Below are 26,346 nucleotides of genomic sequence, written 5' to 3'. Positions count from 1 at the left end.
TGCAGCTGCAAGTCTTATGGTTACCCGTCCAGTCACTTACCAAAAAAAGATGTTAAACACTAAAAAAAAAGCCCTCAAAGGAAAATTCTGATGGTTACAGTCCTTGGAATACTTCGGACAAATCGGCACTCAATTTAGTACTTAACAAAGATAAGAGTGAAACTCTCACGTCATGACAGCTTATCATGCCGTTTTCGCCGTAGGGTTGGATTTGCTACTATTCCAGACCTGGACTTGACCCCGACTTTGTTATATTACCATAACCAATAATACCCCCATACCAATATTACACTGGATGCGGGTACTTGGGGGGACTTGGGAACGACTTGGGGGGCTTACTAGTAGTACTTTATTACTTTATTGTAATTTTGATTTTGTTCTTTCCTAGGTGGTTTTTTGGTATTTCACATTTTCCGTCACATTTCATGTAATACGCGTATTGTGTTCTGTCCTTTTTGCCCCGAAGGATGAAAATGCCCACTCTGGTATAGATTTACCGGGGTTTCCAACCAATCACGCCCGCAGGAACTAGCTGAGTCATCCTGCCGTTTTTCCCGTTCGTGCCGATGCGGAAGAAGTAGGGTTGCAATTTGTACGCTATTCCCAATCTTCTCCAAAGTATACGTCTCAAAAAGCTTGTCACGGTTCAAGAGGAATTGGTCGCACTATCGGATTAAAAAATTATAAAGAAAAATAATGCATTGGCCATAATTATTCATCTATGAACAAAGCTATACATCCCACGCTTTAAGGGGAAATACTTGATCGCCGCTAAACACCAAAACCCAGTCCATCACTTCTTGGCTTTCCACCGCGCGGCCGTGTACCTACAGTAGCGGGATGGGCAGCTCCGCCATTTCCAGCAATCATAGCCCTCAATTGCTCCCAAAAGAGGGTCTACATCTGAATCAAACCCTCACCGGTGGGCCAGAGGAGCATCGTGAAGGGGGTACGCCCCACTGAACGATCGCCCTGCCAAATCGTTGCTTACCTGCGTAGATTACACACTTTCGCGTACCGTCGGCCGTTCTGCCAGTGCCGACGCCTTTTTAACCTAGCTCTTCTTTTTTGGGTCCTTTTTTGTCTAATTTTAATTTTAATTTTCCTGCTTAGCGTGTGCTAGATCGTGAGGCATTTTTGACTTGCAGTAGTCCCGGACAAGGGTTCACTGGAAATTGAACAACGTATCGCTGTCCCCATCTCAACCTCCCCCTCTAACCCTAATCGGTGTAGATTGAGCCATTTGTGTGTTGTAAAGGAGTTATGCCTTCTCTAGCGAGCTACGGAAAAGCCCGCATACAAGCTTTTGCTGACGTCCCTAGCGAGAAAAGATAGGGAAAAGGAAATGAGCACAGAATTTTTTTTTTAAAGAAAAACATCCCGCGTTTTACGATTACCCTCCACAATTCTTCTATATACATATCACAATCCTTGTACAATTGTATAACTCCAGCACCTTATCATATATTTTTATAGCCCCCACGATCCCGATCCAGTAGTATAACCAGTAGTCCGCCTGCTTAATTTCACTAGACCCCAACGCTTGGGTTCGCCAAGCGATCCCAGCGCCTGGTCGCCCGTTCACCCCAGGTTCAGGTTCACTTGCCCATGGAGAAAAAAAACGACAAAAGTCTGGAGATGCCCGGTGAAGGTTTTCAGAGATCCTTTCCCCCCCGGTCTAGTTTGTATAGTACGGAGCAGACCTCTGGCTCTTGCGCTTCCCGCGCCTGCAGGGAAGCTTTAAGGTTTTGGAAAATTCGACGTTTCCGCTGCTCGTGGACTGCAGCTTGACTGCAGCTTGACATGCACGATGCAAGGAGATGAACGTGGTTTAGCGGGGGTTGGATGGTAATTGTATACGTGGGAGGTTTGTACTGTAATCCTGTATGCAGTGAGATTTGTATACAGGGTGTATGTACGATATCGGCAGATCGGGAGTACGAAATTTCAATGTTGGTAAGAAAAAAAATTTTACGCCCTGGAAAATCACGCTTCTATTCAATTTGTGTTATCCATTCTCAATTGTAATTATCTACAGTAAGCAAACCAGACCAGAAACAACTAATATCAAGCTGGACTAGAGGGATCCTCCTACTATTCGCATTTATGAGGTATATGTGCCCCAAAACGGATTGAGCTATTATCATCGACATGGTCCCTGCACTGCACTATCGTCATCATATCAACTGGAACGGTTTGAGGCGTTGTCTGTGCTTTGTCTACGGAGTGACCCCCCTTTCATTCTGTCATTCTTTCATTCTTTCGCCTTCCATCAGCTGGATCCTGATTCGAAGCTAAAATTGTAGCTTACTGGATCCATTTCTTACGGGAGAGCCCTGTCCTCGGTATCCTGCACAACCCACTATGTACATCTGAACACGCTATTGTTCCTCGGTAGATCCCACCCCAAAAAAGTACCACCCACAGAATTCGCGCCCATATTATTGCTCCATAACTCCATAACCTATTCAGCTAGCTACACCACCTGGTTGGCTGTCCGGCCAGTCCGACGCCTGGAGAATAATTACTCCGTCCCCCCCCCCATCGGCAAGTCGACCTCGGCATCTATGCGAAAGATACTGGGAAAAATTCATCCAGGGTCGAGACCTTGCCGTGAGAATCGGTGTCGTGTCGGCCGGAATCCCGACCCAGGACTCGGCCTACGCGGCAACGCGGGAGTCGGCACGTCGAAACTAGACGAATCGCTGCCATTTGGTACTTGCAGGGGTGGCTTTTTTTTCATGGTACTGTGGTGTGGGGGTGTTTTTAATTTTTGGGGAAATGTTTTTCATTTTTTTCCACATTCATTTTTTGGGCGCTGTGTCGCATGTTCGATTTTTCTCCGACGGATCAGGGCCCGGATAAAGTCGTCTTTTACTTGGTTGCACAACACAAAGACAAAGACATTTGTGCCACTGCATACTAGTAGGCTTGTACGAGGCATTTTTTTGATTGACTGGTGCTTCCAGCCCTACGGGTTAGACCTGCCAACTCAGTGACTTCTCTTTATTGGGACATACACTATTCTTTACCTCAATACTCCGTAACTATAATATTTGAGCTATGTAAATGGAGATTACCGTGTCCCTTCTACAGACAGTAGACGACTCTCCAGAACGCAGAGCCCATAACTAGGGGTATCGATGATTTTCTCTTGGCTGCATACAAATCCCTGCGCCGATCGACATCGGTGAGATTGACCGTTTACGCACAGGCAAATAAATGACCACGGTACAGCTTCCCAAGAAGTCAATCGTAATCGCCGCGGCCTTTGCGCCTTTGAAGCCATTCACCGGGCGCACTTAGACCACATTCGGGGTTTTCCCCCTTTGGAACTCTTTGCCCCCACTAAATCCGAAACCGAAACCGCCGAGCTAAGAGCTAGCCAAGGGCTGAGGACACGGGTACGGAGCACTTTTTGTTTTTCCCTTGCGGAACAATAGAATCCCACACATCCATAGTAACCCAATAGTCTCTAGCTTGGCGCACAATAACACAGGGTCACACATGATCAATTAATACTGACTTTGGCAAAAAGCCATGCATATCATTGCACGATGATGAAATCCAATGTGTGACTGGAGCATGGCGATGACATCAACATGCCGTGGCAGCTGATTCCCGCAAACAAAAAGGGGAAGAGGAATGGAAATAATTAATTAAAATAAAAATAAAAATACATACGCCGAACTCATATTATCTACGGAGTAAAATCACCCCCACGATAATAACATTGCATGCAAAGGGAAGGGGGGAAGAGACGGAAATCAAGATTCAAAAGGCCACATGCTACTGTCTCCCTAATATGTTGCCCATTTTCAAGCCCTTGATCGACAGGAGAAACCCCCCGAATTGGGGAGGTTCGTTGCAATAGCTTCATGAACTTGCCAATCCAACAACGACAATCCCCCTCCAAACCCCACACTAGTCGCGAACAAAAGCTTGCTTGTTTTCGGGAACCCTTGTTTGCCTATCTTGTTGTCCTGACACTTGTTGAGTAGTAGTTCAGCTTGTCTCTCTTGCACGCGGCGCGTACGGAGTACGCCGTATTCGTCTTGCAGTGCAGCGACTAAGTAACTTGCTCCATAGTGCAAGTCAGCACAACGTGTTCACGATGTGCGGATTGGTGGATTGGCGCGTCGGAATCAGGTTTCTGGAGCATGAGGGGTTCGAGCACCATCGTGTCTTCTTTGACTTGCTGTTTATAGAATCGGGGATCGCTTCTCATTGGTCCTGAACACGGGTACCTGGAATTGGTACCTGGCTAGGCTGATTTTAAGATTTGCTATTTGCATTAATGGCGGACCTGGTTGTCCGCGTTGTACGGATGACAGGTGTTGTTTTTGTCTTTGTTTTTGTCCCCCAATATACTAGTAGCAGCAAGTAGAACTTTGGCAGTCCTTTCAACTAGCCAGGTACGCGGGATTACGGAGAAAATGACCACCTATGATACAGATAGAGAAAGATAGAGCCGCGTTGATCGGCGCGTACTAGTAGATGTCTCTGCTGCAGGCTTGTTTGGGTAGGTAGGCCGACTACGACATCATACTGATTCATTTTGCGCCTGAGCTCATGTACGGACCTCGTATACGGCGTGCGAATGTGTCGGGCTCCGGAGCTTCGTGCAAGCTTGTCTCGGTGTGGTTTGCTTACATATGCGTCCAGATGTCAGCTTGAAGCTCTTTGTTTTGTCATGTATTTTTTTTTGTAAATGCATGACGGCGGTTAGCGTATGTGCTCCTAGCATTCGGGCGCAGCCTGACACCTACAGTACGATGAACCTTGAATTTCAAGGTTGGGGGCCGATCGCTGACGAATAGTCGGTGATCCTACTGTGGTAGTTCACGGGCACCAACAGCTTTGATGACAGTAATGACGGAATCGGAGTGATAGCCTTGGAATCATGTTACTATTCTCGGCAAATTCGATTGCCTATCAGGCTACGACTTTTTGCTAAACAACATTCAATGTTGGATGGAAGTGGCTGTGTACATCTGTATAGTACGTATAGCAAAAGTATAGTGTCAGTCTATCGATTGCCGAGACAATCACGAATGTAGTACTGTGATGTGTACTTTCTTCAAGTATAGTATCCATTAAAGATACCGGTACAAGCGCTGTGTACATATTTTGTCTTGGCTGTGTATGCAATAATCATTAGTTCCGGCAAGACAGGGATTTGTTTATTGAACACCCGAATGATCATCATACATATTATTCCTATACATAGCATCATGCATTATTGTGCCAAGTTTCATCCATGGATGAACAAAGCACGACCGCTCGGATGAACCGTTCCTGTCGATCACCCAAAGACCAAAACACTATCCCTAGATGCGGGTGCAGTGTATCAAAACCATTGAACTCAAGTTCCGCCATGACTCTTGGCCAAGCGGAACGAGTCAGTGCAGTCCATGAAATGGATAATTGCGTATGCCAAGAGAAGGCTCTCTTGATGAACCTTACATGGAGACCATACATATTATACCATAGTATATACTATGGATGTATAGTATGTATCCACACTTCTTAAAGAGTCAGCTTAAACCACCTAATCCGGAAGTATGATCAATACCCCAGCTCACGATAAGCCATCTCCAATGTCATCTATCACAAGACCAACAAAAACATCCACCGAAAAGTCTGAAAATCCAATAGTACTTACCCCATAACCCTCCACAGCTACACAATGGCACTTGAATCAGTCTTGGCAAAATTCGGCGCCCGATAGGTCAATCCTAGTCATGATCGTCTTTGCAGGTCTTGGTTGCAGGTCTTGGTATACAGATACGAAAAGCACTCACCCTGGTCCCCGCTCTGTATCGTCATAGGCGCATCTAATCAAATCAAAACAACCAAATACATAGCTTCCATGCATGCATGTAAACATGCACCGATGCCCGCTCTTCCCTTCCCGCCCCTTGATCGACTGTGCAGGACAGGACACTCAACAAAATAGTGCAAGCTGTCTCCGCCGCCCCCTGGACTCCGCCAAGACGCGCCGTGCATCCCACTCGCATTATCGTCTTGGCAGACAGCTCTTTTCTCGGCAAACTCTCTTGTCTGCGCCCCAGTGCCTCCTTTCCTTTTCTGTATGGGGAAGTGAGTGAGTGAGTTTGTTTGTTTGCTTATTTTGGCAATGAACACGGGCCAGGATCTTCGCGGGGCGTAGTGTTGATGGGAGCCGAAGTGAGCCGAGGCGCGCTACCCGGGCACCGGGGCGAAAGATATGAGCAAGGAGTGTTTTGGTGAAGTCTGCTGGTTTGGTTGATAATTCGGCTCTTGGCGGGCGGCGCGAGGTAGGTAGTAGGTACTAGTAGTATGGAGGCTGCTCGGTATGGGTCATACCCACGACGTGCATGTGGGCGTGCAGGATGACATGTGCTAGGCGTACGCATCTTTGGACGTCGAGCGATGCAGAAGGAGGCGGGCTGGATTGATCAGTTGAGGGAGGCGAGGTTTTGCTGATGGTGTGGACGATCATGTGTTGTTATTTCTGGTGATCCCAAGACGCGGTCTAAGGAAGGATGAACGCATGTGAGTACTAGGTAGCCTTGGAGGGGGTTTTTTTTTTGGAACGCGCTTGTGATCGTGTTGTTCCTGGCCGTATGCCGTGTAACAGTGTAGACGAGAACTTTGGGAGCTAGCTGCTGACAGGTTACATTGTATCATGCACATGCGTCGGTGGCATTTTCCAAGGTTCAAGGCTTCAAACATCGAATGTTCGATCGGACCTCGGAGTTATGAATGAACATTTGAATGGATTCGGAGGTGGAAATGCCGTAATTGCTGCCTAGGTGCTAAACATTTAGAGGTTACATATTGAATGTTGTAGAAAGATCATTGTCTGAACTGCACTCCAGGACCCAGGCTGGACTCAAATTTGATGCCAGACACCTGCCAGTAGGCAGGACCTGCTGGGCCTGAGAAAATCTAAGATTTAACATTCAAATGTTTGAATCGACCTTGGAATCAAATGAGTATATACATATCCAGCATCAGTTGAAGGTGTAATTTACAAGATTCCAAATTCCAAGATTCGTAGGTTTTGAAAATTAGGTGGTTCTCCGGACTCTTGGAACAAACATTGAACGTGGATGCAGTACCTAGTATGTATGCATACTACAAAGAGTGCTGTAGCAACATTTGAATATATAAGTGCGCTGTACACACAGTGTTAATGTCCGCTTAGAACTTGGGAAAACGGTGCCGAATCCACGCGTTGGAAGTCTGGAACATTTAGACTGATAAATACTCAATTGATTGTCTATCAATTCAATGGCAATTAACGAAGACATTGTCCATTGCAGGTGATTGCAGGTGCGAAAATGAAGTAGTCCAACATCAATTGATTCAAAGTTATTGATGTGGTGATGGAATTTGGCGGTAGATGCTCCAACGCTTGAATTGGCGCAGATGCGACCGCATTTTTTACAACATTGAAATTGATATATTTAGGAGCTGATTTGATAGTTATTCCATGTCATTCTCATAAAACCGAAGCAGTTCAAATGTTTATATTTATCTGTATCGATAGTAGGTAACCTTGGAAGGTTGCTACGTAAATTTTCTCGAAGTGCTTGGAGCTTAGTGCAGTTATCGCTGCATGTGTACGTAGGCGAGGACACCTTTAATGTCAATTGTCAATTAATGTTAACATCGTCAAAGGTACTTTACAACGCCTGTACATGTGGCATTTTCACGGTCTTGAATGGCCCAGAACGTTCAAATCCAAATGGGTGAGCATAGCTTAATGCTTATCTACATACTCCGGGCTCCCCCCAATCATATGGCTAAAAAATGCTGCAAGGAAGATATGATTCCATATGAGATGATCGGAATGTAAACAGTCAAGTAAACCGAGATCCTGAACAAGCTCCCACCCCTTGAAGGAATGTCAAGTCGCCCCGAGAAACCGGCGGAATGCAAATGAAATTTGCTTCAGACCCTTCCTTCCCACGTGCAGGTAGACTCTGCAAGGAACCAGGCACGCCATACAGCATACTTACCCACGGTCTCAATACACATGAACGACCCGCTGACATCACTAGAAGGTGATACTGACACCAACTGTGCATGGCACAAGAGTCCCTGGCATGGCCTTCTCAATGGCAAATTTGGATCGCCAGCCAGAGCAGTGGCCCGGCATCAATACAGCGGGATCTAGGCGCTTGAGGTCTGCGACTGTCTTCTGGACTTGTAGCTCGTCACTTGTGGCGAGATGGAAGCCGCCCACGACGGCGTGCAACAAGGTGTTTCTGGGCACAAGCTCGAGTGCATGCTTTGAGGCATTGATCACACCGCCATGGCTGCAGCCTGTGAATACGACGAGGCCATTCCCTGGTTGAATGACCGAATGAATATTCACACATCGGGAATCTCAACAGATACTTGGTAGACTGGCATCGGACTTACCTTTGAGATTGACGGCGAGAAAGCGCTCGTCGGCGATCTGCTCGTCGGATGTCCACTCCTTCGTTTCGGGATCAAAGCGCACGGCGCCTCTCAAACCAGTTTCGTACGGCGTTACCCGTGGAATCTCGCCTGAGACGAGAAACATGTCGTCGAGGATAGCGTGGGATATGCTGCTCTTGTTTACCACGGCGCCTGCGCCGGTGATTTCTGCAAAGGTGGGATCCGCTTCGAGAGAGACAATCGTTTCGGCAGCAGCCATACCCCGATAAGCGGGCCGATCGGGATGCAAGTCTACCACAAGATCGTCTGGAAGTCCTTGAGCCCTTTTGGCATCCTTTATCATACGGATGGCTCGAAGAAGACCGCCTGCAGGAGGTCAGCGAGTGATTCATGCCCAAGCTTATAAAGAGTGAAGTCATGAAGCTCACCTGAGTGATCCCGGTGCCAATGTGAAAGCTGGATAACTTCCACGGAAGCAAGATCCAGACGTAATCGCTTCACGTTGCGTTCCCATACGTCTTCTTCGGGGCCGACATCAAAGAGAACAGAATGCTTCTTGTCTCCTTTTGTTGCCGTCTGCAAGAGTATGGAGGTCAGCAATGAATTAGCTAGCATGTCAATCAACATGCCCATATTTCAAGCAAATCGAAAGGTTGTAAAAAATTTTATGATCTCTTACCACCAGAATGGATAATCCATGTGCAGCGCAGCAGATATCGCCCATTTTTAGCTCTCTGCTTGCATCACCGCGATCCGTGATTTCATTGCCCGGGGTGAAAATGAGGCTGCTCATTTGGCCCGTTAACCGGACAGTGTCGGGCGCCGCAGGCGACATGGGGTCGAGTTCATTGTCGATAATAACGGTGGCTTCGAGCGAGTCCACTTCTTGGAGTCTTGGATATGGTGGGTTGTCCATGACGAGCGAGTTGCGGGGCTTAATTTGAATCTGATTATATCGTTGGAAAACAATGAGGAATAGTAAGATCACGGTAAACTGTTGGGTCCGGAGCCTCGCCCCGCTTTTATTTGTAATGGTGGAGGTATGGGTGGAAGAGATCAAATAAAGCCACTGGTAGTGCAGTATGTTGTCGCAATAAACATTGAAAGGTGACATTAGGGAAGCATGACGGATGCCGAGTTAAGCCGATGGAGCCGCCGCACATACAAAATTGGAGTTCGCCTGAAACGGGCACCAGTCTTCTATGCGCAGATCTTAGAAGCTTCCAAATTTAAGTGGACTGAAGGTATCGGGGCGTTGATTGTTTTCAATTGATACTAGAAATATAGAGTGCAAATGAATGAGCTAGATGGCTATGAAGACAGTCAAGATGCAAAGCCTGTGATGCGACGGCGCCCGGTATAGTAGAGTAGAACTGGTGTGAATCCCCAGATGCCCTATGCTCAATCCAAAATGCAAATAACCCCAGAAATATGCAAGATGCATGAATAATACATCAGTATGATATCAAATCACTAAAGGATCTGGTTGGGAACCGACAAGGGTATCATGATGATCGCTCAAAAAGAATCGCTACATATGCTTAGGTGCCCATTCTTGTCCAGGATAAGCGGTGGACGACATAACAATTTCATCACTATTGTCATCTCTGAGAGCGAGTTCAACAGGCTCGGAATTGAGATTCAAAGTCTTCGTCTCATCGCGGTGGGGATGTTCCGAAAGAGTCATGGCAGACACACCCGAGACAGCAATGTTCTTGATATCGATAGTGGCTGTGGACTCGGGTTGAGTATCGGTGGTTTTGCGAGATTTAATGCTCACATTGGGATTGTGGGCTGGTTTGACGGGCGAGGGAGAGTGATGCTCTTCGAGTTCTGCGATGGCCTGCTCAGAAGACTGTCGCTCAACACCCTCAACTTGCTTCTCTTGGGACATTCGGCCTTCGAGTCCATATGGTTGAGTGTTGTTCACGGAACCACTATGGTTCGACTCGGACTGCGGGGTATAAGAGAGGGGCTGGCTCATTAGAGGCATGCTCTTTACACGAGTATGTTGGACAGAAGATGGGGAATCGGTAGATGGGGCCTGAGAATAGAAGCGACCAGATGCCAAATCTTTCGCCGATGCAGTAGGTGGAAGATGTATGCTCGCGCGTTGGTAAGATGCAACATCGCTAGACAGTCGTTCAGTCGGAGCGTTTGCGGGGCTCTCTCGTCTGTCCTGTGAGTCTGAAAAGTGTGACCGATCGGCCACAGGGGGAGCGGGCAAATCTTTGTCCACTAGACCGTCACCCTTAGACTTCGGACGGTCATTTTTCTGGTCCACTGAAGGTTGAGAATCGGAGCGAGTGAAAAAGGTCTATGTCACGTTAGGAAAATACTTTGGAGGGTAAGGGTCTGGAAATACAGAACATACGCTAAGCTTGCTGAAGCTCCGTTTGCGCTGATGCTTATTCTCCTTCTCTTGCTTTTCTTGAGGCTCTGGCTGATTGATCTTCTCCTGGAGGCCCCGGAGTCCTCCTTGAATACCAGACAAGAGATCGCCCACTGAAGCACGTCGCCGTTTCCCGAAGCTCTTCAATTTGTCCATCTTGGACTCGGAATTCTGTGCAGAAGAGTTCGTCTCTACACGCGAGGACAGTTCATTGGCAGGCGTGGTCGGACGAGTACCTCTGCCGTTGTTACTTTGTCGGCCCCAGCTCCCAAAGCTTAACATACTGCTTCGCGTTGCCGGCGAGTATCTAACTTCATTCCTGAGGGGACTTTGGAAATTTGGCGTAGAGGGCGGAAGCCCGCTAATTGACTTTCGCTTTGCATCAAGGACTTCTGCAGAGGTTGCGGGTCTTTGTGGGAATTGGAAATCAGCACCTGGGGACTCATCTTCCGCGGATGGAAGGGAAGATGAAGACGTCTTAGCCCGGGGGCGAGTTTTCCCATACATGGGATTTTCTTCCTCTGGCGATAGTGGCTGTAATGGAGAAGGTGGAGTATCATCCTCTTGATCGCTCGTATCCCTCTCATCGGCCCCAAGTGTTGAGACAGACCGCTGACGGGTGTGTCCCTCCTGAGGAGGCGCGAGATCCTTTGCTGGGATAGATGGCGGAGTATCAGTTGGCGAGAGAGGCTCTGGCGGAGTCCTGGGCGGAGTGGCGGGTTCGGTCTCAATGACAGGACGAATTGTCGGAATCGAGGCCGGCAGCATTCTGATAGCAGGCTCAGTGCTTGATCTTTGACTGCTGTGCATACCAGCTTCATGAATGGCTGTGGATTCGTTCTTGAAAGGGGACCGCGAAGTTTTTTGAGGCCGTTCATCAGACTCGTTGGAGGTCAATGGCAGCTGGGTGTTGGCCAGTGGATCGGATAGAGGTTTAGTCGGGGATAAGCCAAGGGCAGAAATCATTTCCTGCTCGAGGTCACCAACCAGGCCAGAACTTGTAGTGCTTGCCTTCCGAACTCGATTTTCATCCGATGGCAAAGGCGGCAAAGGCTGCGAGGAAGCTCTCTCAAATGTATCTTGACCATCGGGTTGAAGGCCTCGGATATCCATTGATCCGGTGGATTTGAAGCGTTTACCGGAACGGTCCATAATCTGTGCATCGTCCTCTGAAGTAGCAGATGCATTTTTGGTTTGTCCAAACTTGAATACTGGCAAACTACCCAGGTTGACAGATTTTCGGAAGAAAGAGTTACCCTGGGAATCATTGGATCCTGACTGCAAGCCGAAGTGAAGACTTCTGGGTCGAGAAGTCGACGACTGACCCTACAGCATTACCAACATTAGAAACGGGAGCAAACTAAGGGTGGAATGGTAGAATGTGCAGAGATGGAATAGAGAGATGCATCAATCATGTCGCATTCTAGTGTCCAATGCCAGAGCGATGGGAAATTACATCGTGGTATAAGAAAGTTTGGAAAGAAAGAACCGAAATGGAGACACCGCTGCGCTGGCCGTCCGGCGCGCCATTCAAAAAGTGGAATAATACCCCGGTCAAACTGAAAAGAAAAAAAAGATCATGTATCTACCTTGTCTCCGCCAGCCCGGAACTTGCTTCTGCCTTTGGCAAAGAAGCCCTTGGCAGCTTCGCCGGCTTTGCCGCCAAAAGTGCCCGCTGTATGAAGGAATTCCTTGCCACGTTGTTCAACATTTGACTTGTTGATAATAGTCCCAATATTACCAGACGGTCGCCTGACATGGCTGGCGCTGGTGGGATCTCCTTCCTCCTTGGGCGTAGTCAGGTTACCGATGGATGTGAGCTTCTTGGGGAACCGACTCCTGATTGGCGATTTTCTAGGTATGTCGGAGATGCTCTGGCTAGTGTAGACTAGGTCTGAATGCTCCGGGTGATTTTGAATAGTGACTTGAAGCCAGTGGTTCAACCCGCTATTGAGGGCAGCAAACTGGTCTCTAGTATTGTCAAATGCTTTGGTACGTTCGCCGGGGGAGGTAAGAGTGAGAATTTCACGGAAGCCTTGAAGTTTGTTCTCGTCAATGGACGAAGTACCCACAGGCATAGTAGGGACAATATTTTGGAGTCCTTGCCCATCCACTGGCCCTAAAACTTGCACAGGAGGGGAGCTGTTTGCCGGAATTGGAGGTACAATTGAGAGTCTGGGCTTTTCAACGCGAAGGCTATCAGAGCATTCGCTATCGTAAGCCGGTAGCTCCCTATCAACATTCTCGGGTGCATGAGCGACGTCATCAGAAAGAGCAACAGGTGGTTGCAGAGCTAAAGGAGTATCACCGCTGACAGGAGCTTGAGTGGGCCGACCAGTCGAAGAAGATGATTCCCATGAGAATCGTCTCCCCAGCCGGGGCTTCTGAAGCGGTTCATCTGTCGCCAAAGAAGGTTCGACGGGGGTTTGGTTTGTTCCATATGGATCTTGGGAGCCCAGTGGGTGAGAATTGGTCCAACCTGGGTGGCTTTCCGAGATCAAAGCCTTGGGAGTCGCATCGGGACCAGGTCCAGTTTGTTCATCCCAATATTTTTCATACTGGTGGGGGATAGAATCCCCCTGGACTTCTTCAGCGCGGGGGATCTGTTCTGGTTCCTGTGAGCTCTCTCTGCTGAGGGAGCGAATTATTTCCTCGCGCAGCCGGTCATTATCTTCATTTTGTAAGGAGTCAATGTTAGGCGCAGGAATAATTGTGGGAATACTGCCACGGTAGCCCTCAGATCCGAACTGCTCCGACATCTTCCTCTCACCAAATTTCAGCGGTGCAACAAAGTCCTTCTCAGTAGCAGGGGCTGCCACATCGAGGGGCTTCTGTAACGGAGTTTGACCTGGAGAGATGGAAGACATTTCTGCTTGACTCTGCGAAGGTGGCTCCTGCTCGGTAATGATTGCTTTCTTCGAAGGGCTGTTGTCCCGGCTCGGGATACTCAGGTCCCGACGGTGGCCGGGAATTAAGGCAGGCGCATCATCAAGAGCACCAGTTGGGGTACTCAGCTCTGCAGGCTCTTCAGGAATAGTGGGTGTTCTGTCATGAACTCCACGGTTACTAATTATGGGACTGATTGTTGAGGTTCCATCGCTGTTTGACCGAGCAACACTGCCAGCAGTGGAATTTGGGGTTTCTGGGACGTCGAAAGCTTGATGAACCACCGATGTGAACCCCTGGGAAGCGTCTGAGGCTTGAGAGGCCTGAGACGGATTGTGTTGCAAGGTTGGCTCTCTGGTTTCTGTGCTAGTTGGCTGCTGACTGGAATCGGGCGAGTCTAGAAAATCGGTCCCAAAGGAAGACATTCGCTGGATGTCCGGTAATCCAATAGCAGGCACATTCTGTGCTGGATTCGAGACAGTGCTGTTGGTGACAATCTGTGGTGCTTGGCCTCCGGGCTGTAAGGAGACAGGAAGAGCTCCCACCTGGGGGGAGCCCGTTGGTGCCTTCTCCTCTTGCACGCGATTGTATGGGTCCGCGGGCCTGGTAAAGGCAGCGGCCTTTGTTTGCTCGGTACGTGCATCAACGATAGGGCTTCCGCGAGACTCATTTTCGATTCCAAATCCCATCCCGGACAGACGTCTCGAGCTTAGCTCCGATGAGCTGCCGGTTCTTTGTGTGGCATATGGAGGTCGGGGCATAGCTGGAGGGGCTTCCTCTTCTTCTTCTTCATCGTCATCTTCGTCGCCCCAGTCTCCACCATCGTACGAGTATTGCTTTGCTTCCACCCAGCGTTTTGTCTTCGAGCGGTTGACATTTGCGCGAAAAGAGATTGGGTTGCATCCTGCGCTTGCTGGCGAGAGGGGGCTGTTCGCACTGGGCGACGACGAGCTAGTAGAATGTCTCAGAGCTTGTGCAACAACCACCAAGTGAGGGGGGGGGGGGGGGTTGTATAGATAGATAAAAGACATGTATAGTAGGAAACTTACAGATTTTGACCTGTGCGGCCCTGAAGATTAGGATTCGCCATCAGTTCGAAAGCGTCCAAAGGTTCACAGTTAGGCTAAGTATTCAACATTGGTTGTTGCCTGCTAGATCACAAAGTGCCGACCTTGCGCTTTAACCTTCATCAGTTAAAAGGTGGCACTGGGGGAAGCTTTGACAAAAGGAATACCCACACAAAAGAAGTGAGTGGTCAGGATATAAATGAGGAGATAGGCCGTTGGTTGGTGGTGTGAGCAACGTTGCCAATGCGGGCGCCGATCGGACCGGCTAGTTGAGGACGGGGCGGGAAACAAGATTATTTGTACAATGGTCGGAGATGACGTGTTCACCAAATGAGAAGAAATGGATATGGTTCGAATGCAATTGGAGAAGAAAAGTAAATTGGAGCGAGAAGTAAGGTATAGAGAAAACAAAAGGTGTTATATCAACTTTCCCCTGATTTAGATCCGGGGAAGAAGGCAAGAGTGGCATATAAACCGTTTAGGTAACAATAATTTACTGCTAAATTTATCCCAAGGCGGTGCACGGTGATGTAAGCGGTGGCGCAGGAGCGGGTCACGTGGATCCATCGCGATCAACGTGTTTCGTTTTGAGTTGACAAGTGCCCTGAATTTAGAGATCGAGGCAACCTAGAAAGAAAAAAGGTCCGCAATTGTTGTTTCATCATTTCCATCAATTTCTGAGCCCAGTTGCCGATTTACGCTTCCCCAAATTCCATTTTTGAGCACCAGGCAACTGCAACCGGACAACGCTACCCCTTATCGATTAAAGATAGTTGGATCACAACTACCCCCAAAACAGCCACCGAGCTTCTCGAATCTCACTCTTCTGGACGTATCATAGATACGCCGTTTATCCGCCTTTTTCAGCTTGAAAGATTTTATACCTACATAATGACCGGCCCGTCAATCCAAGACCGCACCAGCGAGTTTAGCTCTATCCTGGGTCTAGCCCAGAAACGACATGGAGCCTCGAAAGTTGGAACTCAGCGTCAAGCGCTGTTGACAGATACCCAGCGACGACAGGCCAATGGATCCCCATCGGGCGCGCAAGAGGTGAAAGCGGGGCGCTCGGAGTTTGCGCGAAGGGCGAGGGATATTGGAAAGGGGATTACTGGAACAACAGCGAAATTGCAGCGGCTTGCAGAGTGTGAGTGGAATTCGGATCATGCGTCGGAGGTCAGAGAGTGGTATAATCTGACAGAAAATTAGTGGCGAAGCGCAAAACGCTCTTCGACGATCGGCCTGTCGAGATTTCCGAATTGACATATGTGATCAAGCAAGACCTGGCGTCCCTGAACCAACAAATCGCGTCCCTATCCGCCTTGACCCAGGCACAACACCCGAAAATGAATCGCTCAAAGACGGATCAGGAAGGCGAACACAATGATAACGTGAGTGGGGACTCTGGGGAAAAGCGCGCTCGGGCCACTGCTAATGGGTCCTAGGTTGTTGTTATGCTACAAGGTAAACTCGCCGATGTGGGTGCGAGCTTCAAAGACGTTCTGGAGGTTCGGACGAAGAATATCCAAGCATCCCGCTCAAGGACCGAGAACTTTGTCTCTTCCGTGTCATCCAAGTCGCAAGGTGCCCTCGATTCTCAACGCTCCGATTCACCTCTATACAATCCTTCGGGGAGACGAACCCCTCAGCCTGGATACCAAGGCAACTCCTCAGACTTATTGACCCTCGACCCCTCAAATCCTTCTCCTCTGGGACGTCCATCTATGCAATCAGACCAACAACTCATGGTTATGGAGGAAGCACAGTCGAGCAACAGCTATACCCAGGCCCGCGGAGAAGCTATTGAGGCCATTGAACGCACCATCAGTGAACTGGGTGGTATTTTCGGACAACTAGCCCAGATGGTCAGCGAGCAATCTGAAATGATTCAACGCATCGATGCCAACACAGAAGATGTCGTGGACAATGTCGAGGGTGCACAGCGAGAACTGATGAAATACTGGGGCCGTGTTTCTGGCAACAGATGGCTGGTCGCTAAAATGTTCGGCGTTCTGATGGTGCGTATTTTTTGATTACCCCCCTCATTATATGCGACGATGCTAATCCATGTCATAGATTTTCTTCCTTCTCTGGGTCCTGATCTCAGGATAGACAGCCTTTTTTACCTTTTACCTTTTACCTTTTTTTCTTTTCATACTGTATCATAATACCTGTCTGTACCTTCCAGGCAGATAACGGCCCCCACCTTCTGCATGTTCTTCTCATCCAGCATTTCCTTCTTCCATCTTGCGACTAGACTCTGGATGTCTGCCTTCGCTCTCTTCCCCCCTTTTCTTTCTCTTCTTGGGACTGTGTCCTTTCCAAGAGCTACCGAAGTAAATACATCATGTACTAATCCACAACCATGAACTTGCTACCATTAAATGAGCATTATATTTATACTCCAACACTTTGAATCTATTATCTACATCCTTTAAACAGTATTGAGCTGTGTCATCGCATCCCACAATTCCGACTCTGCCCACCCAAGGGATGGCTGATTATCAAAGAGCTCCCACATGAGATTGTCATTCCAACCTTCCACAGAGGGTATTGATTGTGGTACAACAGAGACTGCACTGCCGGGACTCGGACACGGCAGTGTATTGAGATTACAATCTGTAGTTCGACTGAACACCTCTGCGTAGGGACCTCCGAGAGCAGGTACTCTCCCACTCGATGTACCCGGAAACTCTGACACCATACCCTGAGAGGAAGACCATGCATTCTTTTCCCTGATGAGCGGTGTGCAAAGATCCAAAAATTTAGAAAAGAGGCCATAAAGCTTGCCAATAGAGGCATTTGCTTTGGCAAACTGGCGCAGGTTTCCAGTGATCTCTTTGATCATCTCGAAATCGCGATGGTCAGATGTCGCAACAACGTTGCAGAAGAGCACGAAGAATGGTGAAAGCGGGAATAGCAACATGGTCCTGATGGAAGCATTAGCCTTACTTTCGTTGGTCCCAGGCCCGGAGCCAAAAAAAAAAAAAGCATTTTGAAGAGGACATACCAGGTAAGGAAGTATGGATAAGAATTGACTGATATCTCGTCAGTGGAGAACGCCTCTTGTAAGGCTCGAAGAGTGATAAGTCCCTCCCGAGCCGCATAAAGGCAGTCTTCACACACTAAGCGAGATTTGAGGACTGAGGAGCGTGCCCTGATGATCGTGGTCAAGACAGAGTAATAGTTGAAATCCATAGAAAGCCACTCGCGCCGTAGAATTGGCCACGATGCCTGGAATTTCACCTGCTGTCGGATTTGATGCTTCAGATGAGTCAGTTACTGTATTGTATCGCTTTGGATTTGTGACAGCCGCCAAAACTTACAATTTTGAGGTTAGAATGAATTGTTTGTGCCCGGACCACAAGATCAGACAAACGGCTCGCCTTTTCCATGTCACTCATTTCTTTGGTGTCGAGGAGAACATGCAAGAGAGTGCTTTTGATATTAGCTAGCTCGACAATTCCCCCAATCATTGCTGTTGTGGGCACCTCCGGGTCCAAATGGATCAGTTGCGAAGGCTCGACCTTTAGTTCTGGCAATGACGGCGGCCGGAGAAGAAGCAGGCTAAGCGTCTTGTCAAAGTAGTAGCATGTGTAAATACAGGCATGAATATCTTCTTCCACTTCGCTTTGAGGTACAGGACTGGTGATATTATGGTAGTTCAAGGCAACTATAACTCTGGAAGCAAATGCTGTTAGCATCCAACAGCGGGACATGTTTCCCAGGTATTGCATCAGTCGTTTCTGTAGCTGGCATTAGTATAGGCCGCACACAAACGAGGCATCGATTCTCTTCGAACTTACGCCAGATAACAAGGCTTGTAATAAAGTCAGACTTGGAGCGGCCGTTAAAGGGACCGAGTTCAACTCTTCAACAGCGGCAGCTTCATACTGCTTTTTCAGAGTCCTGAAATGCAACTTCAAAGGCTGGCTTGATATCAAAGGCGCTAACTTTGAGATGCAGGAAATGGCTTTCACCCACACACCGATCCGGTAAAGCTGAAGTAGCTGCTCACTCTCAGTTCGCTCGATAATGGCCAGACCCATGCGCTCCAGGGTTCTATCCGAAATATGATCAGGCCATGCAATGGTTCCTTGGGAGTTAGTCATTTTGTCGGACCCTGCAATAACATAAATGAGCACTCAATGTTTCTGTTTGGAAAGCATCACCCGGAAATAGTTACCTGGTAGCATCATATAAAGCAACTCCGGCGTAAGGGTAGGAGGTGTAGTATCTCCAATTTCAAGTTCCTCGGCAGCACCGGTCTCATAACGGTGAATTCCAGGATTCGAAAGTTGACTGACAAATTTCTGTGCCATTTCCAGTGTTGCTCGCCTGTCCTTTGAAAGAGCTGGGTTGCATTGGAGCTCATGTTCAATGTATTCCCTCGCCTCACTGGCATGTCGCGCTGATCCAGGTAAGTGTCGTTCGGAGTGGATATTTGGTGCATTGCCCTGCGATATTCTGCGTCGCATCCCCTGTCCCTCAGGGGAAACTGCTTCATTGATAGCGTGATCTGACTGGTGCTTTCTCTTCGACGCTGATTTGGTGGAAGCAGCCGGCTTCCTTTGCGGAGATAATGGTGTGATTTGATTTGTCTCATTGTGTCCTACGGCCGGCGAAGGCGATGAGAAAGCTGAGGTGTCATCACTTGTTTTCTCGAGCTTTGCCAGTCGGTCTGATAAGGCCTCGAGCCTGTTGGTAATGAGTTATATGGACAGTCAGAAAATATTACCGGGAGGATACCTACCGAGATACTCTGGGCCGATGGACCCTCGCTTGACGAGCACGACAGCATTCAACCTGTGCATCTGCACAGTTCAGACATGGATCTTGCCGATCGCATTTTACCTAGGAACAGTTAGCCTCAGTGAGTTTCGCCGATTTACTACTGATAATCTGACCTTTCTTGTATGGCACAAATCACACTGTCAAAAGTTAAGAGATGCGCATTTTGTGGGTCATCGGGCGACCTACTGCAGGCATTGTGGCCATCATTTTATCAAGACCAAGGGAGCAGAATATTCTCAGAACCACAAGTTAGCCAAAACAATAATAATTTATTTGGGGTTGAAGTTTTGACAATAAATTTGATAAATTCAAATGCTGAGATGGAAAACGAAAACAAACGTGGAGTTGTCCTTGGCCTTGGTTCTTAAACTGTCGGAGTTCTCCGAAAAGCCGAGATCCGATCGAAATAGTCTAGTGCGTTTCCAAGAGATCACTAGTACTGTCTACATATTGATTCTAACATTTGAAGGTGACTTTTGACTTTCAGCCTTATATGAGCTGAAGGTTATAATTAAGCTTGAAGGGCTGGAAGTTGAAGCATCCCAAGATGCTGTTCAATCCTACCATTTGTCTCCCCCCAAAGCATTGAATCTCTGCTTGGTTAAATTCCGGGAGTAGCAGACCTTGACGACATCGACCATGTACTTGTCAACTTGTAGTAGATCTTCATTCTTAGACATAGCAGTATTTACAGTGGAACTTGACAACTGATCCATGAATAACCGGAGCAAGCTCCTCAGCTTCATGTGGGACGGCCCCTCGCCGCAGCATTTCCTGATGACAGGCCTCAAACCAAACTTTATCCAGACCGAGACAATCATTGGTGATTTTGTTGGGACCTGAGCTTGAACTTGCCACATACTGGCCTAAATCCTCGCGCATCTGCCACATGAACTCTCTACGACGGGACCGGTGCGAGGCATGGGGAGGAGACTCTCGTTTATCTTCATCGTGCGCAACTGCGACGAAGAATTCAAGTATTCGTTCCAACGTCGATGTCATCAGAAGCAGACTGACCCAACTTTCCGAAGATGTATGGGTGAATTCGGGATGCATGAGCCGACGCACAGTTTTGCAGAGCAGTTCCAAGCAGTGCTGACTCGAAAGAAGAATCTGAGTATTTGTGAAAGGCCATGTTTGTAAGATTGATTCTTGATATTCAATTGGCTTGAACAGGTTGGCATGTTGGACCGATGAGTCTGGACCTGAGTCATCTGCTGCACAAGACTCGAGAAAGAAGATGACGTGCGCCCTAATATGTATTAAATGTATGCTGAAGCTTCTCTGTTGACAAAGGGGGTCCATACATTGGATAAAGAAGTTTTGCATGAAGCGTCGCTACGGCTCTACTGTAGACAACTTCTTTCTCTGTCTTTGAAGAGGTCCAAAGCGGTTGAGCGATAGGGTCCGTGTCGAGATGATGCCGAACGGTGTGATCGGCCAGGTAATAAGAAAGTTGAATGCAGGTTGTCCAACACCTTTTCAGATCAATCAAGTATGCAAAAGAATAATCTGCATCATGATGATCGTCCCCAATCGCGTAGTGAGGTGGGGATGGCGGGAATAGCTCCGATATGAAGGTTAAATCGTCGCCTGGCGAATGATTTGCATCGCAGTCTGATCGCCGATGAAGATCCAGATACGAATGTGATATAGCCAGTTCATTTTTAAAGATTTGTCGATGCAAGAAACGACATGTCAATGCCAGTGATACAATATCATCTAGCTCACATAACGAGGCCAGTCTGACAAGAACACAGTCGGGAAGTCGTTTCCATATGGACTCTTTTGCTCCGATGGGGAAGGATAAATTTTTCTTTCGATGAGAAAGAGCGGTTCGAAGTCGGTTAAAGATTGGTGGCATGGTTGGGCAGTTTTTATATGAATCATGCCGGCGATGTTATGGCACAACGTGAGCATTGCAATATCGTTCTTTTTGTTAAGTCTTAAAACGCCTATCCAAATTTCTGTGATTAATAATGGAGCTTTCTTTTGGAAACTTGGAAGGATATGAGAGGAGATAGTGGAGTAGTGGAGTTGAGTTGTGGCATTGAAACCTGAAACACGAGGGCCCACATAATGCCCCACTATTCAGGCAGAACAGAAATTGATGCCTGAGGAATATCTTCAGTTTTCAATTGCCTTTAATGTGTTATCAGATCCCGTTGATCGATACTAGATATAAAATCGATATTTAATGGAACCTAAAATTTCCTAGCCAGCAGTCAAGGTGGGATAGCTAGTATTAATTACTACTCACTGCTTGAGCTATTGCGACTGCTTTTGACCACTTTAAGACTTCGTTATTCCGGCACTTTATAGCCGCTTCCCTTACCGCTTTCCTCGAAATCACTATTCCAATGCTATTGGCACCTTTGCTTACTACTAGTATATAAACAACTTTTTTTTAAAAAATAAACCTTAGTATGTTACACACAATGGGCTTAGCCTCAAATACACCAAAGTCATATTCTTGTGTGGTCTGTCACAACAGAAAGGTCAAATGTGATCGCAAAGAGCGGTGCTCAAATTGTGCAAAGGCCAGTGTTGAGTGTATTTACCGCGCTCCGCCGCCACCGCGTCGTCGCAAAAGAGAGCTTGACGCGAGTGCAAGCGCGTTTCAGGAACGCGCGAAGTTGCAACGGCGCGAGCCTTCACGAGCTAATCAGCCTGGTGAAGAGTCATCAAGAACTGAAAATGAGCCCTCTAATTTGGAAATCAAGCGAGGTGGGTCGGGAAGGATGGTCATAAAGGATGGAAATTCAATTTATCTCGACAAGTTAGTGATGTCTTGGACTGACCAAATCTGGGGGCATTGTTTGACATTCAAATAGTAATCTTTGGACAAGTGTCAGCTATGAGGTTCGTGAGATTCTGCGATCAAACTTGATTTTTCTGACAACCCGATATAGCTTCCGGATGCAGCAGATGTTATGAATAATGCGTCTGATAACCCCAGTGAAGACTTACCGCAGGAAGAAGATATCCATGAATCTGAAATGCTCATGGGGATTGCTTCTTCAAAGAGCCTTGCGGATCTACATCCAAACCTTCTGCAAATTTACAAATTATGGGTGACTTTCTTCGAAAATGTCAATCCTTTGATCAACATCTTGCATTGTCCAACGCTTCGGCCACAGATGATGGTGGCTGTCACTGGTGATCTTACGAAAATAGGGAAGGAGATGGAAGCGTTGCTATTCTCCATATACTGTATAGCGTTGGTGTCCTTACAGTCCGACGAAGTGGAAAGAACATTCGGTGAAAGTAAGAAGAAGCTCCTCTCACGATGCCGACGAGGAGCTCAATTAGCCCTGAGCAAAGCCTCGTTTCTTCGCACCTCAAACTTCATGGTGCTACAAGCGTTTGTACTATATTTGGTAAGCTTAAAACTCCGCTTTGGAGTCCCGATTCTTACAAATTATCTTAGTTATCCATGCGCGCATTCTCTGATCCACATACAATCTGGACCATGAGTGGCGTTGCCTCACGAATTGCTCAGAGAATGGGGGTTCACCGTGACGGTACCGGCTATGGACTGAACCCATTTGACACTGAAATGAGACGACGGCTCTGGCTTCAACTCGTAGTCATCGATGCTACGTCTGCACAGTTCTGTGGTGTCGCTTCAAATCCATTGCCCGCCAATGCTGATACCAAACCACCGATGAATATCAACGATAGTGATCTGGAAGAGTGCATGGCCAAGCAGCCAAGTGAAAAGCAAGGCCCAACGGAGATGATTTTCTGCCTTGCTCGTAGCGAATTTGGTCAATGGCTTAGTCGCTGGAGCAAAACTGCAGGCCCCTCCAATTCGCCGTGGGCGTTTTTATCTTCACCGTTATTGTCGATAGACGAAAAGGATAATGCCATCAATGAGCTGGAGAAAGTCATGGAGAACAAATTCCTGCAATATTGCGACCGATCTATTCCTCTTCAACTGGCCACAATAATGATGGCTCGTTCCGCCATACATTACACCAGGTTGGTGGCGCATCATCCACGACAGTACCGAGATGGCAATTCTTGCGTTTCACAAGCTGAAAAGGATGTCATTTTTGAAAATTGCCTCAAGATGGCAGAATATGCAGACCATACCCAAACAAATCCCGACGTGCAACGGTTTAGATGGCATACGGTGCACCATATGCCTTGGGATGCAATGATCTTCATGTTGTCTGAGATGCATACCCGTACTGATCTAGAGGAGAAAAGCAAGGTTTGGGAGATTATCGGAAATATTTATTCCCGCCATGTTGGACAAAGGCGCACAAATGCCGAGTCTCCCCTTCACCTGGCCATGCAAAATCTCATGCTCAAAGCCTGGAAAACTTACACCGAGGAGTGTAACCACCAGCATCGTGCGCCAACGCTTTGTCCGACCATAATACTCGCATTAATGGGTAATTCCGAAGAAGTCACCTGGTCCCAAGCCACGCAAGAGCGAGCAAATATTATTATAAAAGAACCACAGCATGGAATATCCGATGGAAGATCTGACGAAAACAGAGATTTTGATTTTCTGTTCCAAGACACCTCGATAGACTGGAATGACTGGGATGGCCTGTTAACTCAATTCCAGGAATCGCTGATGGATGATATGGTGAATTTTACGACTCAGTGAAACAAATATCACAGAATGCAACCTTGCTGACAAGACGTATTCGGGTTTTCTTTGTCTTACGACGCGAAAACCAAGAAACCTGGTCTTAGTTTACCCCAACTGGCGCTTTACGCGGGCCCGATCGGGACACGACGATCTTGGCCACATTGTCTTGTGTCGGCCATCGGTGACTTTTATACCCGACCGCGGCGTTATCAGCCCCGATTGTCCGCTTCAGCTTGGGGCAAAAACAAATCAAGCTGGCCCTTCTTAGGGTGTTCGTCATAAAAGAGCAAAAATATTAATTGTGTTCTTCAACTAGCGAACATTTTGCGTTTTCGAATTTCCAAACTTCGATCCTTCTCAACGATCATTGCCATTCCCGCATAATCAAAGAGATGTCCCAAATAGACGTCCTCATCATTGGCGCAGGACCAACAGGTCTGGTTCTCGCTCTTTGGCTCCATAAACAAGGCATTAAAGTTCGCATTGTTGACCAGGCAGATGGTCCTGCAAAAAACTCTCGAGCCCTCGCCGTCCATGCGCGCATCTTGGAGTTGTATCGGCAGCTCAACCTGGCTGATGAACTAGAGGCAAACGGGTACCCGGTACTCGCAACCAACATTTGGGTCGAGGGCCGACACCGTGCACGTATCGGACTGTCAGAATTCGCTCAAGAACTGACACCGTATCCGTATATTCTAATGCTCTCACAAGACGACCATGAACGCATACTCGAAAACAAACTCCGGTCCTTTGGAATCACTGTTGAACGAAACACAGAATTTTTGCGATACTTGGATCGTGAGTCTGGCATAACGGCAACTTTCTTCCAAAAAGACAATGGAAATGAAATCAGCTGTGACGCATCATATATTGTTGGCTGCGACGGCGCGTATTCGGCAGTGCGACGGGGAATTGGCGCCAAATACGAAGGGGATACTTATATCCCCTTGTTTTATATTGCGGACCTTGAAGCCACAGATGAAGATAGCCCTCTGTTCAACGGCGAAGGGCATCTAAGGATCATGGATGACAAATTTACTCTGATACTACCTTTTTCCGACAGTAGGCGTGTCAGAGTGGTTGGCACTATCACACCAAACGGCGATCAGAAAGTCGACATGTCAAGCCCTCACCCAGATGTCAGTTTCGAAGACGTACTCCCAGATATAAGGACAGCATTGGGAATCAGCATCAAAAAACTGAATTGGTTCTCTACGTATCGAAGTCATCATCGTGTTGCCGACAAATACCGTAATAATCGAGCATTCCTCGTCGGGGATGCCGCGCATATCCACAGCCCCGTGGGTGGCCAAGGCATGAACACTGGTATCATGGACGCCATTAATCTTGCATGGAAGCTTGCCACCGTGATTAAGAATCCCGAAATGAACGAATCATGCAAGAAAAGCCTCCTAGATTCCTATGAGACCGAACGCCGCTCCTTCGCACTCGATGTCGTCGGTGCAACTGACCATGGCTTCACTGTTCTCTCGGGCAAGGGATTCTTTTCACGCCTCTTGCGCAATTGGATCATTCCATATCTCGTCCCAATACTCACCAAGTTTGACTTCGCAAGAAATCAAATCTTCCGGCGGGGCTCCCAGCTTGTCTGCAACTACCGTGGAAGTCCACTGAGCCAGAACATTGAAAATTCAGGTTCGGAGAAGATACAACCAGGTGATCGGTTACCATGGGCAAAGACCGAATTGTCGGATAATTACTCGACAATCCACCACATCTCCTGGAGTCTCCATGTTTACGGTGCCAAACGACCAGAGCTGGTCAAGTGGTGCAATGGAAACAGTCTTCAGCTTGCGGTATTCGAGTGGGACCCGCAGTACGACAAAGTCGGCTATAAGCAGGATGCTGTTTATCTCTTGCGACCAGATCACTACATTGCAGCCATATTCGAAGGCGAGTCTGTGGAAACAAGTCTTGAAGAATATTTTTCTTCGCACGGCCTGGCATACTAGAATTTCATTGCATGGAATAGCGACGTTGTGGGAAATTGAACATTTTGATACCTTTGCTGCTTGCAGAACGAACCATACGCCTAAAATGGGCCATGGATCATATTAATCCGATTTGTCGTAACAGGAAGCCTGGAAAGTAGAAGCAGATCAGCCTCATAGTTGAATAGTACAATCTAGCGCGAGTGTTCGTAGTGAGCATGCTATTGAACC

The 26,346-nt window shown here is 47.7% G+C and overlaps 7 protein-coding genes across 7 annotated transcripts; 3 read left to right on the top strand and 4 right to left on the bottom strand.

Annotated features, from left to right (window-relative positions):
- Window positions 1–8,047: 8,047 nt before the first annotated feature.
- On the bottom strand, window positions 8,048–9,331 carry N7466_006068 (MBL fold metallo-hydrolase; the record flags this gene model as incomplete). The annotated part of the gene is made up of 4 exons (XM_057165465.1): window positions 8,048–8,340; window positions 8,416–8,781; window positions 8,844–8,991; window positions 9,095–9,331. 4 exons carry the CDS (start codon window positions 9,329–9,331, stop codon window positions 8,048–8,050), a joined length of 1,044 nt encoding a protein of 347 aa, XP_057021064.1.
- Window positions 9,332–9,946: 615 nt separating this feature from the next.
- N7466_006067 (uncharacterized protein) lies at window positions 9,947–14,783 on the bottom strand (the record flags this gene model as incomplete). The annotated part of the gene is made up of 4 exons (XM_057165464.1): window positions 9,947–10,732; window positions 10,790–12,133; window positions 12,397–14,644; window positions 14,743–14,783. The coding sequence occupies 4 exons, from the start codon at window positions 14,781–14,783 to the stop codon at window positions 9,947–9,949; spliced, it is 4,419 nt and encodes a 1,472-aa protein (XP_057021063.1).
- An 868-nt stretch (window positions 14,784–15,651) lies between these two features.
- Window positions 15,652–16,872, top strand: N7466_006066 (t-SNARE syntaxin; the record flags this gene model as incomplete). Its single annotated transcript, XM_057165463.1, has 4 exons — window positions 15,652–15,907; window positions 15,970–16,151; window positions 16,206–16,778; window positions 16,837–16,872. The coding sequence occupies 4 exons, from the start codon at window positions 15,652–15,654 to the stop codon at window positions 16,870–16,872; spliced, it is 1,047 nt and encodes a 348-aa protein (XP_057021062.1).
- A 322-nt stretch (window positions 16,873–17,194) lies between these two features.
- Window positions 17,195–19,574, bottom strand: N7466_006065 (transcription factor domain-containing protein; the record flags this gene model as incomplete). The annotated part of the gene is made up of 6 exons (XM_057165462.1): window positions 17,195–17,690; window positions 17,771–18,024; window positions 18,087–18,506; window positions 18,567–18,883; window positions 18,947–19,458; window positions 19,510–19,574. The coding sequence occupies 6 exons, from the start codon at window positions 19,572–19,574 to the stop codon at window positions 17,195–17,197; spliced, it is 2,064 nt and encodes a 687-aa protein (XP_057021061.1).
- A 652-nt stretch (window positions 19,575–20,226) lies between these two features.
- Window positions 20,227–21,418, bottom strand: N7466_006064 (F-box protein; the record flags this gene model as incomplete). Its single annotated transcript, XM_057165461.1, has 2 exons — window positions 20,227–20,806; window positions 20,862–21,418. 2 exons carry the CDS (start codon window positions 21,416–21,418, stop codon window positions 20,227–20,229), a joined length of 1,137 nt encoding a protein of 378 aa, XP_057021060.1.
- Window positions 21,419–21,992: 574 nt separating this feature from the next.
- On the top strand, window positions 21,993–24,178 carry N7466_006063 (Zn(II)2Cys6 transcription factor; the record flags this gene model as incomplete). Its single annotated transcript, XM_057165460.1, has 4 exons — window positions 21,993–22,333; window positions 22,389–22,416; window positions 22,467–22,934; window positions 22,985–24,178. 4 exons carry the CDS (start codon window positions 21,993–21,995, stop codon window positions 24,176–24,178), a joined length of 2,031 nt encoding a protein of 676 aa, XP_057021059.1.
- Window positions 24,179–24,555: 377 nt separating this feature from the next.
- Window positions 24,556–26,136, top strand: N7466_006062 (putative FAD binding monooxygenase; the record flags this gene model as incomplete). Its single annotated transcript, XM_057165459.1, has 1 exon — window positions 24,556–26,136. The coding sequence occupies one exon, from the start codon at window positions 24,556–24,558 to the stop codon at window positions 26,134–26,136; it is 1,581 nt and encodes a 526-aa protein (XP_057021058.1).
- Between the last annotated feature and the right edge of the window lie 210 nt (window positions 26,137–26,346).

The sequence above is a fragment of the Penicillium verhagenii genome (genome assembly GCF_028828195.1).
Source record: "Penicillium verhagenii strain IBT 33310 chromosome Unknown utg000006l_segment0_segment0, whole genome shotgun sequence".
Lineage (NCBI taxonomy): Eukaryota > Fungi > Ascomycota > Eurotiomycetes > Eurotiales > Aspergillaceae > Penicillium > Penicillium verhagenii.
Note: the sequence above shows the minus strand (reverse complement) of the source record. Positions and strands in the feature narration are given on the sequence as shown.